Here is a 12,824-nt window from a genome sequence, read left to right as displayed (position 1 = left end):
GGGACCACTGATCTAAGCAATTAAAGTGTGACTTGGATAATATTTATTTCTCAGTAACACATTTAGGAAGAGAGGCTAATGTATAAATAGACAAAGCATCATCCTTTGTTACAGAGGTTTGGTTTTCAAAACATAAGGCATTCATTTGATGCCACACAAACCTATACAGTGAGAGCTGGGAACATACTTTGACGAAGGCGAGGGAGAAGGCAACGGTAGGTGTGGCGGTGGCGAACAAAGACCCATTCAAACGCCAGGCAGTAGAGCAGCTGTACGGCCTTAAGCCTCAGACAGCCACCATAAGCAGAGCCCAGGGCACCATCTAAACACAACAAAAGCGAGAGAGAGAGAGACAGAATGAGAAAGAGAGAGATACAGCACGCTTCACATGTATTGGCACCCGTGGTAAAGTTGAGTAAAAAATAAATATGAAAAATAATCAAATAAATAAAAATAGATACAAATGGTATTTTGGAGATCCTTATTTTTGCAATAAACACAATGAAGAAAAATCCAACCTTGAGGGGAAGCAAATTTATTCTGAGAAAAATCCTTCATAACAAAAACATGTGTCGCAATTATTGACCCCTCTGTATTTAATACTTTGTGAATTTTCCCTTTGCTAGTAAATAGCGCTTAATCTTCTCCTGTCACATCCCATAATGTTGGAGGAGAGAAAGCAGGGGATTTGAGATTATGCCTCTTTATAGACTCTCTCAAGAACATCCAGATTTAGGCAAAATGACTGTAGCATTCAGCCACTCCAGCCATCTCAATAGCTATTGACAAGAAATGTCTTTTCCTGGGGTGCCTTTTAAATAACATATCAACATGGAGGTCAATCTTTTGTTTAACTTGGACACCCAAGATGCCTTTTTTTTCACAGTCTCTCCAATAGTGATCCTTATGGACTTTTTGCTTCTCTTACCCTCCTTTTCACTGTGTGTGTAGCCAACATGGGTCTTCGTGTAGGCAAATTGGTCACATTTCCAGTTGATTAGAATTGATTAATTATTGTTTTAGCTGTACATAACACACTTTCCCCATGTCTGAATTGTGTCTCTGGTCTTTCCCATGTTGAAGAATAAGTAAGGTATTTGACCAGTAGGTCACTTTATTCATAAACCTCAGTGAAACAGGAAATCATGGATTACTGCTTGAAAGTTCAGAGAGATTAACTTAAAAAGTTGAAAATGAATGGGAAAAAAGCTTTAGTTACATTATGTTTATAAGATGTTGTAGGGGTGCCAATAATTGTAGTGCATATGTTCCTCATTGCGACACAAAGTTAAACCATCAAGATTTTGTTATACCTATTTTTACTTGCTAACCAGGGGTGCCAATACATGTGGAAAGTGCTGTATGAGGTCTAACACACCTTTATTAAACCCTTGTCTGACTGCCTTAGACCTACAAAACGCATACAACACAGAAATAAAGACACTATAACCAAAAAAGCTTCCAGGAAACAGGTAAAGGGAAACTAGAGGAATTCCAGCTGAGTCTGGGTCGTACCTGACACACACACACACACACACACACACACACACACAGGGAACAGAGGCATCCCAGCTGGGTCTGGGCCATCCCTGACTGACCGTGGTTGTTCTGTTTGATGCAGGTGTATGTGGTTCTGGCCATCGCCCAAACCATCCTCAGGAAGAAGGCTGGAGTAGTCCCCACAGTCTGACCTTTAGGCAAACCCTGCACGCACACATGGAATCTGCACAAGAGGCAACGGATACAGGGCATCAAGGGATGAAAATCACACACACACACACACACACACACACACACACACAATGTAAACTCAGGTAGCCTGCTGGAGTGCCACAGGGTGTGTGATTACTGCATTCTGAAATAACCCTATATTTAAGCCCATTAAGTAATACCAGGAGTGATACCCTTGCCCTCTTCTCCACCCTGCTGTCAACACCCCCCCCCCCAAACACACACACACACACACACATCACCCTTGCCCCCATACCCCGCCTCCCCCCCCCCCACCCCCACCCCCACCCGCCCCAAACACACACACACAGACATCACCCTTGCCCTCCCCTCCACCCTGCAGTACACTTCCGTTCCGTCCCACTACCATTAGGGCCTGTAAACAGGTGGCTTACATAAACACAGGGAAGTGGCCCAGCCCAGCCCAGCCCAGCCCAGCGACTGACCATCGTAAACTCATCCTCCACGTTAAACATCAACTGGCCAGGACTCCAAGCACATGCAGTTACTTACACAGCAGCCCGCAGGCCTGTCCTTGGAGCTCTCCCAAGCAACACCAAGTCCAAAGTCTCTTCTATCGCCACTCAACAATCATATTCTGGGCATAATGATGGCAATGGAGTTCTTTTACAATGACTTGCTATAACCCCATGCTACATGTGTGGCGACAGAACAAGGCTGGAAAACAGACTGTTATGATATCTACCGGTTTATTGTAGCTACATTGTGATCAACTGATAGAATAAGTTTGGGAAGAGACAAGACTGCCCACCGCCTTTTCCCACGGCCCCTGGTAAAAAAAAACTTCAGAGAGCCGTTACCTCAGAGCCTGGAGAAGCACGATCTTGTAGATGTTTTTATAGACGGTCTCCAGGGAATTTGTCTAAAGAGAAGATAAAGGCTTTTAAATCAGGTGAAACAAGAGGGAGATAATGTGAATTAAACACGTTGTGCCTCCTTCACTGTCCCACCACCTACCAACTCAGTAACAATAGCAATTCAGTCCTGTGAAACCAAAGCTGCAATATCAGTATATGTCTTCTTTTTATTTTATTTGTATTGATCCTTTATTTTACCAGGTGAGTCCCATTGAGATCTTACATCTCTTTTTCAAGGAAGCCCTGGACTCAAAAGAGTAAAAAATTACACTTTACAAATTACACTTTTCTCCTCAGAGATATGTTTGTATAGCACTTCAATAGTGTGTCATTTAGTTAAACACAGTCTTTCAATAAAATGCAATTTAATACAATGCGTCTCCCTGAAAGAGTCTGAGGATGCACGAGGGGCGCTCACCCGGAGGTCCAGCAGGATGGCGTCACACTTGAGCCGCAGGATGGTCATCAGCTTCCTTCTCATGAACAACGCGGGGGAGCGGGAGGAGCCCAGGGTCAGGCTGTAGCGCAGCGATAGGCCAGCGTAACTAAGACAGAGCAGAGAAGTAAGACAAATACAGCAACGGGATTGGATACATCGAAAAAGCAAAAATGTCAAAAGTTATCTACACTACTGTGCTGACTTAAATCCAAAATGCCCTATTTTCCAGGGCAAGGCTTTAAACATCTTTCTAACTGGGAATTCTTGCCTTGGAGACAAGTGGGGGTATTGCACATTAATATTTAATTAACCAACATACATTTGATATACCAACAGTGAATACTTGGAAAAGCAGCAAGCTCCACTGCAACAAATATCATACTAGGACAACATTTCTGATATAATAGGTTGGTGCCAGGGCCAGGTATGAGAAGAGGAAGGTACTGGTGTGGATAACTCTTACCTGGAGCATCTACCTCCCAGATGAATATCTATCTAAAATTTACCAGCATATATTTGATGAAGAGACAGCTAATACCTGGAAAATAAATAAAATGTGGCATGCATGTTGTTTGGAGATCAGCAGTTACCTTGCTTTGTAGTATACCTCTGGTGAAGTAGTATTGTGCTGTGTTGGTTTGGGTTGTGCAGGTGAAGTAGTATTGTGCTGTGTTGGTTTGGGTTGTGCAGGTGAAGTAGTATTGTGCTGTGTTGGTTTGGGTTGTGCAGGGGCCTGTACTACGAAGGGAGCTTAACCTACCCAGATGTAACCCAGGGTTACTTTGTTAAACCGCGTTCACATAAAAGGAGCGGGTTGCAGCGCAAGTCACCACTTTCAATGATGACGCGATCACCTTATTTTACGGATGAGGAATGCACAATTATTATGCCAAGTTATGAGGAATTAAAACCCACTCTACGACAAAAATCAAATATGTCGGCAGTGAACAAAGCAAGGCAAGGCTGTTGGCAACGTATTGCAGATCGGGTAGCCTAAATGCCTAGAAGTAAAGTTTTATTTCCACATGTTCTTCAAATATGTGTTCCGGAGGATTAATAGCTTGCGGAATGTATGAAAGGAGTTGAAATAATTAAATTGCCTATTTTGAGTTCAGAGAAATGCCTACAGATGCAACACAATTTAGAAGTGGGCATATAGATTACAGTAATAGGATAATTGAATGTTTAAGTAGCCCCCATTGACTGATTTAGTGTATGCCTAATCCTGTGAACATTTCAGATGCAACACATTTGCCAAACGCACATGGCAGCAGGTGAAAATGAAACACAAACACATTATTCAGAATAGTGGGTTTATATAGTTATAGCTTGCATTAATATTTCTTAATTATGAAAACATGTAGGCCTAGTATGCTTATAGCCTTCACTTGGCCTCTGTTTTACAGCTAACAAGAAAAAGGTGTCTTACACTACTGTAAGGAGTGTTTTACAGTAGCAGAGGAGTTGGCCATCGCAAATAATAGTGGAAGGCCGATTGTGGAAGGGGTTGAGGGAGGCATTCGGTCAGATTCTGGTGCTGTGGAAATGTGTAGCCTTTATGTGCAGGGTACAGTAATATGACATTCAATTCAACAAGTTTGTTAAAATGGTGATTTTAATTTATTAGGCCTAGGCTATATCCGATTTATTTTAGGCTATTCTTGCTCAGATGTTCAGCATACTGTAGGCTAGGCTAGGCCTATGTCCAATTTATTTTTGGACATACAGTAGGCCTATTCTTGCTCAGATGTTCAGCATCACCGAATTCCCTCGGCTGACAATCTATAATAATAATAATAATAATAATAATAATAATAATAATAATAATAAGCTTTATTTGTATAGCACCTTTCATACACAGAATGCAGCTCAAAGTGCTTTACATTTGAAGCATGTAACACAATAATAGTCAGTCAGTCATTATCAATCACCTTTCTTCATTGCTGGGGCCGTTTATGATCCACTCAGCAACATATCAAAAATATAGAAAATGACGTCATAAGACTGGCAGCCTTAACCCTCTTACCCACCACAAGCACGCCATATGGCAACTGTGGCAAGGAAAAACTCCCATATTCCAGGAAGAAACCTTGAGCAGAACCTGACTTAATAGGGGGAGCCCATCTGCTTCTGGCTGGCTGCGCCCTCCAATAGCAGCAGATGTAGAATAATCTGAAAAAGTAGTCTACAGGATAAGATGAGTTAACTAAAAGCTTTCCTGTAAAAGCTTTTCCTGTTTTCAGATCTTTTTTTAAAATATTTACAGAACTCGCTTGCTTGATGTACAGAGGCAGGGTGTTCCATAGTTTGGGGGCATAATGGATAAAAGCAGCTTCTCCACTTTGTTTGTGGAGCACTTTGGGTACGATTAAAAGATTAGAATTGGATGATTTAAGTTTCCTTTGTGGTTGATAAGATATTAAAAGCTCAGAGATATATGAAGGTGCTATGCCATTCAGAGCTTTGTAAGTAATTAACATAACCTTAAAATCAATTCTATAGGAAATAGGGAGCCAGTGCAGTTCAGCCAACACAGGGGTGATGTGTTCTCTCTTCTTAGTCTTAGTTAAAAGTCTAGCCGCAGAGTTCTGTATGAGTGCCAATTTCTTTAGATGTTTTTTTGGGAAGACCAGTGAAAAGTGCATTGCAGTAGTCTAACCTGCTAGTGATAAAGGCGTGAATTCGTTTTTCTGCATCTTGTTGAGTTAAAAAGGGCCGCACTTTGGCAATGTTTTATATATATATATATATATATATATATATATATATATATGGCAGTCTCTAAAACCTCTCGAAGAGAGCACCTCACGATTTGCGCTCCGATGTCGTTTGGATCATCCAGGTACGCCGACATAGTCTCGAATTGTTAGTGGAGGGGTGGTAGGCTACATATAAAGGGTGTGGTTAACGGAAACCTCTGGTTAACCAAGAACATAACCTGCTCGGAGCAGGTTTGAGATGCAGCATAAATTGCCATGGCAGCATACCTCGGTTAAAACCCATCCACCTTTCGTAGTACGGGTTAATCGGGAACTTACGCCACACGTGATCAAGTTACTCTCGAAGTTACCCAGATAAGCCAGTAACCCCGCTTCGTAGTACAGGCCCCAGGTGAAGTAGTATTGTGCTGTGTTGGTTTGGGTTGTGCAGGTGAAGTAGTATTGTGCTGTGCTGGTTTGGGTTGTGCAGGTGAAATAGTATTTTGTTCTATTGTGTCCTGCAGGTGGCACTATACTCCGTAGTATATCCCTCTGGTGACTGACGTGACTCTCACCTGGAGTAGTCGTTGGAGACATCCAGGGTCTGTGTGTCCAGCAACAGGCCGCACCAGGGGAAGAGGCAGTGCTGGGGCAGCACCTGCACCCCGGGGAACCTCACGCCCTCCTCCAGCGGGAAGTTCACCGCCACCTTCTGGGGGTTCACCACACAGCCGTACTGGGGCACCCCCGCCAGCAGGGTCCTGCCCAGTGGGCACAAAGCAGGCAGAACACCTTGTTTTTGGTCTCTTCTCAAACTCTTATTCTATTATTTTATTCATCTTTCATTTCTTTATGTCAAATGATTTAACTTTACTGGAAACCACTTAGGTACTTCTGTTGTTATTTTTTTAAATCATACTTTATAAAAGTAACTTGACTTTATTTGAGCTAACTCCATTACAGTGGTTATAACAGCAGTACAATCTATTGTTTATAGAACTTCTCTGTGCAAAAACGCACCTTAAAAATGTTAATAATACAGTGAATGAGAGTGGGAAAGGGGAACAGCTTATTCACAAAAATAGTTACATAGCAGATAAACAACTTGCATGACGTGTTAGGGTTGTGTGTTTGAAAGTGAAACAGCCATTGGGGGTTTATAGTATGCCTTTTGTCAAAGAGACTCACTTGAGAAAATACATGGCTCTGTTGAGTTTAGGGGTGATGAGGAGAGAGTCATCCACCAGCCTCATCAGGCACCTAATGAAAGGGAAGGAAAAACATTGCAAGTCAGGGTTAAAGGAGAAGTCCTTGAATCTGCCAAAAGCTTGTTATGTTGATATATGAGCTCAAGAACCAATCAAATGCACCCTCACTTTTTTATGTACAAATAATTTTGGGTGCTTTACATGCCTTTAATCAGACAGGACAGTAGACAGTGACAGAGAGATGAGGTGGGAGCGGGAAATGACCCAGTTCGGACTCGAACTGAGCGAGCGCTGCAACCAGATGCGCCACAGCACCCCCTACACCCTCACTTCTGTGAAACAACATTGTCGATTGGTGTATGGAAAGCATCTAAGCCACTTATCCATCTACAGGACCACAGTTGTTTTTTAGCAAACACATTATATAGACAGCAAAAGGACCAAACAATTTCCACTAAATTTGCTGAGGCATTATGGACTACAATCAAGCACCTTTTTGTGTTCCTTTGACACATTTACAATAGTGACACCTACTGGCCAGATGAGATTTTGCAGGGCCATTTTTTAAAACTAACCACACCACCATCATGGAGCTTCAGTATGCGGATGACAAAGCTATCGCAGCCCACTCCTCAGGAAATCTCCAGAGCATTCTGAAAGGCATACAGAGCCCTGGGTCTAGCCTTAAACATCAAAAAGACCCAGGTCCTATACCAACCTCCACCCAACCAGCCATCAATTCAGCTCACCATAAACATGCACAACACCACTCTCGATAATGTTGATCACTTCCCCTACCTCGGCAGCCTTCTCTCCTCTAAAAGAGATGACAGAAAAAGGCTCCACCACCACATCAACATCCCCTGCTCACATTGCACCACAAAATATGGAGCATGGATCGGCCTCTACAGCCATCTGAAGACCCAAACTGCACCAAAATATGGAGCACGGATTGGCCTCAACAGCCATCTTAAGACCCGCAAGACGCACCTACGTCTCCAACGATGGTGTGTGTGTATGTGTGTGTGTGTGTGTGTGTGTGTAAGAATGTGAGGTTCTGTGTGACGTACCCTCCTTTCTCAGTGACGTGGCTGAGCAGGGACTTTTCCATGTGACCATAACACAGATTACACAGCATACTGGACACCACCGACCCCTGAGGGATGCCGCAAACCTGCCGGAACGTTCTAGAACAAAACAAAAACAAAAAACATAAAATATGACAAATACCCACAAACATGTGAAACCACACCGCCTTTAAGATCAACTAATAAAAAAGTACTGATGTATAGATGGATTGATGTATTGATGGATGGATGGATTTCAAAAATACTCACTGCTTTCCAAACCGAACAACACAACTCTTAAGCATCTGTTTGAAAAAGGCAAGCAAGTCTCCTCCCTTTATATCTGGTGAGTTATACTGCAGGAAGAAAAGGGCCATTAGAGAGGCGTGAGGGTTGCAGGAGGAGAACACACAGTTAAGTCAGCTTCATTAAGCACGAGTACATTTTCTGTGGTTAATGTCACTTCTATTGGTCACCAATCATTCACACTCACATTTTCCACCAAAATGGCATTGTGGAGTTTCCCCTTCTCCTGTTCCTGCATCACAAAACCTTTCATGTTGATACAGGCCTGGGCCTCTGCCTGGTAGCAACACACACACAGACACATACACACACAGTATTACTTGTCATTTTATTTATTGCTGGGGATATCATATTTTTATGTCTGCTTAATAATTGAGTGTGTGTGTGTGTGTGTGTGTGTGTGTGTGTGTGTGTGTGTGTGTGTGTGTGTGTGTGTACTCACCCTTGTGCAGAACTGTTTTCTCAGGCCCTGCAGGGGATCGCTCCAGACTTTGGCGTACTGTCGCACAGAGAAAGCCACGTCCTGCACAGGCAGAAGCACCTCACTGACCACACGCACAAGCTTGTCATGAGGCAGGCTGTCATATGCTCCGCTGACGTCCACCTGCCAGAGAAAAACAACAAAGAAATACTGTGGTGTCATTTCATTTTCACTGTAGACAGTAAAAAAAAAAAAAGTTTTGAACGGTTTAATGCAGGTTTTAAATACAAATAAAGGAAGATGCCTTTTCCATCCAGTTGATTTCAAAGCATTATAAAAAGTAAGACATCTCTGCAGTTTCTCACATGCACACACTTTGACAAAGTACAATACAGGCAGACAGACAGATAGATAGATAGACACACACACACACACACAAAGTACAGTACACACATACACACACCTTGACAAAGTACAGTGGTGTGGGTTTGGTCTTCTGCTGCTGAGCGGTGGTCTTTAGGACCCTGTGGATGTCCTGTCTTCCCCAGACTGTGGAGCCTAGCAGGGTCGGCGAGGACTTCACACACACACCCAACACATCACGCAGGTTCTTCACACTCCGCTGGAAGCGCTGGCCAAAAATAAACACAAACACCACTACCATAATACACACATGCTCTGGACGTACAGTGGTGGTCCTTTAAATAAACACAAACACCACTACCATAATACACACATGCTCTGGACGTACAGTGGTGGTCCTTTTAACACTCAATTTATCTCAGGTGCCAGTGCTTTATAGATGGGGTGTGGCACACTTTTCTCTTGCCCCCAAAATATATACGCAATATATATAAAGAGAGCCTTGCCTTTCTTCTTCATGATGCTCGAGAACACTAGCACAAACATATATTGCAATCGTATAAAGCTATGTTGATGATCCTCTATGTATTCTTCTACAGTGAAAGTCATTTCTCCACACCTTGGTTACAGGATCCGTTCCCACGACTCGTGTGATGGGCCGCATGCCGTGAGTTTTGGGGATGAAGCGAAGTCGAGCGGTCACTGTGGTTTTGGGGAGGGACGCCACCTCCAGTGGCGTAAGGGTTTGCCACTGGCCCTTGGACTGGTGCTTCCTGAGAAATTAGGGATGGCGGTAGCATAGTGGTTAAGGAGCTGGGCTCGCACGCAGTAGTCTGAAAAGTTGTGGGTTCAACACCCGGTTTGCACTGTTGTGCCCAGCAAGGCACTTAACCCCGAGTTGCTCCGGGGACAATGGCCCTTGTAATATACTTGATATATGCAAGCAAGTCATTTGGATAAAAGCGTCTACTAAATGAATAAATGTACATTTGAAATTGAATGAAGACTATGTATTTTGGAGTCAGAAACACAAAGTGTTTTCATGGAGGATCAATACTGAATGCCGGTATTTTAATGCAATCATACTGCTAACCTTGATACCATCTGTGCTAATCACACAGCTACTCATGACATACAACTTGAGTTTTCTTGCAGTTGCTAAGAAACCACATGTACTTCAGCCACAATCATTATATTCAATGGAAAGGACCACAACATGCTTCACCTGAATGCCAGGTTACGAAGCTTGTTCCAGACTTCTCGTCTGTAGAACCGTAGGGCGTGCTTCCGGCCCATGCTCTCTGTGACATAGAACGTGGCTTTGACCAGACCCAGCACGTAACTATCCAGCAGCCAGGCCAGGAACTGGCCCAGGAGACGCTTCCGGTACCGGTGCTCACTGGGACAGTGGGCTGAATGAACGAGGGGAGAGAAAGGAAAAGGAGGGGGAGAGATGGAGTGAAAGAAAAAAGAACGACAAGAGAAAGAGAGAAAGAAAGAGAAAGAGAGAGAATTAAAGAAAGAAAGAAAAGAGAAAGAATGAATGAGTGAGTGAGTGAGTGAGTGAGAGAGAGAGAGATGACATATGACAAGACGATATGTTTCATAACATCCTGAAGTATACAAGTATACAAATTATATACAAATTTTCATTACAAAGTAGCAAAACACTACTGTAACACAACAGAGCACAATCAAAACATTGCCACACAACATCAGAAGGCAGGATCACCCAATACAACACAAATGACCAAACAGAGCCTCCACACCACCACATACACATACCTCTGGCCTTGAGACCCAGCCAGTGGCAGTCTCGGACCTTCACGCGCCACATGACCTGCGCCAGGGAGAGGCTCTCAAACTTCCCCAGCCTCAGCAGCTGCTTGACCCGGGCGAGGAACAGGGCGCGGTTCTGTTCGGACCCCCACAGCTCCTCCGGCACCACGTAGAGAAGACACTCGCGCACGAACAGGTAGACCCGGTACGGCAGGCAGTGGGCCGCCAGGAGAGACGCCATGTCACTCCCCGGCCCGGTGCCGGCGGTGGTGGCTACCGAACACTTCTTGCGCATGAAGTGGAAGTAGGGGCACTTCCTGTGGTTGCGCAGCAGGCGGCTGAAGAGAGGCGCCATGTTGAAGAAGCGGCGGGGGAGTCTTCTGGGGCTGGGCTCCTCGCCGCGCAGGTACGCCTCGCCCTGCAGGAACACCAGACGCACCACGTCGGGCCCCTGGAGGCCCCTGGGGCCGTTGGCCCCGCACGTCGCCAACTTCCTGTTGAGCAGAAAGCCCCTGAGGCCGCTGCCGCCGTAGAGAACGCGAAGCATGCGGATGAAGCACTCCGACGGCCGGGGAGAGGGCTGGTCTGCTGGCTTCCAGCTAAAAGAGCCATGAGAGGTGGCCGTAGCCTGGGCTGTTCCTGTGGCCCCTTTGGGGTGCCTGGAGACACGGGAGTTTTCATTGATAGCCTGAGTGGCATTGATGTTGTGATGGGAGGTCTGTTCACTATTGATGATATCGGTGTTGTGACTTGGCCCTGCAGAATCACATGTCCTCTCCACTGCCGGGCAACGTCTTCGTTTCCCTGGTAATCCCTCATAATCTCCAGCACATTCCTGCCCATTTTCCCTTTTCCTCTTTCTGGAAACTTCTTGAGAACGTACCTTGGTCCTTGACCATCTCCCCTGGCTATTCCTTGGTGGATTGGCTGGAGGAGGTTGAGAAGGAGGTTTACAGAGGAGGAACCTGAATGAGGCGTTGGCGGACATCAAGTCGTATACAGGCACTCCACACACCTGGAAAAGACAGTTGGGGGGCGCAGCAGTAAATAAGGAGCAGTTTCGCAGCAGGTGTTGGGTGAGATCAGTGCCCAGTCGCTGGTTAATTTTCTTCCAGAGGTCACTGCTGTGAATAAACGCGGGACTCATGGTTATCACGCCATGGAATTTGAAAGGGTCTGCATCTCCGTCTTTGTCACTCCAAAGGTAACCAAACTTGAGGACGTTTCTGTTCTTGTTCTTCATCATGGTGTTCAGGACGTAAGCGAGGACCTCCGGTAAGGTGCTGAGCTTTTAAAAGACAGATGCGAGAGTTTAATGGCTCAATGGTTTTCGCTGGTAGACTTTCACTTAACACCAACGCATTTCAGAGTAATAGGGTAAAAGAACTGTGTTGCATGTGTTACAAGACAATATAAGCAACCTCAGTAGTAATGTGCTGGCATCTGCTGTGTACGTGTTTACGCTCCGTAATATTCCTTTCGCAGAGTAATGATGTAAACGAACAACATGTGTTAGATGCATGAATCTGCTGAAAGTCTGAAACCAAATGAGGCTCGTCGCACAATATACACGAATAGAGAAAAATACCTGGTCGCTACTCGGAGCATCTTTCATCGGCTTCTCAACGCACACGATTAGCCCTTTGAGGAGCGCCTTGAAGCGACTGGTATCGGAATCTTCAACCAAGGCTACTTTCCTGCCATCGCTGAGAGTGACACCATCGACATACTCTTCTATTGTTTGAACAGTTGGATAAAGTGAACGAAGTATGTCGAGGAGACGACATAAACCAACCTCTGCCATGTCTTTTCTTTAAAAAAAAACACAGGATAGTCAGAAGTGTCCGTCATGGGCTACTCGTGTTTCCACACTTCCTGTTTTGATCATTCCCGCGGTACAAAGGGAACCAATGAGATTTTAACAGAGGTGTGT

General features: G+C 44.6%; 1 protein-coding gene across 2 annotated transcripts in view; it reads right to left on the bottom strand.

Annotated features, from left to right (window-relative positions):
• The window catches only part of tert (telomerase reverse transcriptase), an 18,600-nt gene extending 5,776 nt beyond the window's left edge, over positions 1–12,824 (bottom strand). The window contains exons 1-15 of one of the 2 annotated variants that reach the window (XM_042076424.1): positions 12,480–12,824; positions 10,898–12,179; positions 10,338–10,524; positions 9,732–9,885; positions 9,213–9,380; positions 8,771–8,932; positions 8,516–8,605; positions 8,293–8,378; positions 8,026–8,142; positions 6,936–7,007; positions 6,323–6,508; positions 3,028–3,154; positions 2,553–2,614; positions 1,599–1,723; positions 162–322 (exon numbers count right to left, since the gene is read on the bottom strand). In XM_042076424.1, the coding sequence (XP_041932358.1) occupies positions 162–322; positions 1,599–1,723; positions 2,553–2,614; positions 3,028–3,154; positions 6,323–6,508; positions 6,936–7,007; positions 8,026–8,142; positions 8,293–8,378; positions 8,516–8,605; positions 8,771–8,932; positions 9,213–9,380; positions 9,732–9,885; positions 10,338–10,524; positions 10,898–12,179; positions 12,480–12,695 (3,195 nt within the window). In that variant the 5' untranslated portion in view covers positions 12,696–12,824. The remainder of the gene's footprint in view (positions 1–161; positions 323–1,598; positions 1,724–2,552; positions 2,615–3,027; positions 3,155–6,322; positions 6,509–6,935; positions 7,008–8,025; positions 8,143–8,292; positions 8,379–8,515; positions 8,606–8,770; positions 8,933–9,212; positions 9,381–9,731; positions 9,886–10,337; positions 10,525–10,897; positions 12,180–12,479) is intronic. The other variant, XM_042076423.1, reaches the window with a different exon arrangement.

The sequence above is a fragment of the Alosa sapidissima genome, chromosome 21 (genome assembly GCF_018492685.1).
Source record: "Alosa sapidissima isolate fAloSap1 chromosome 21, fAloSap1.pri, whole genome shotgun sequence".
Classification (NCBI taxonomy): Eukaryota; Metazoa; Chordata; class Actinopteri; order Clupeiformes; family Clupeidae; genus Alosa; species Alosa sapidissima.
The sequence above is the reverse complement of the archived record's forward strand: the minus strand, read 5'-3'. Positions and strand labels throughout refer to the sequence as shown.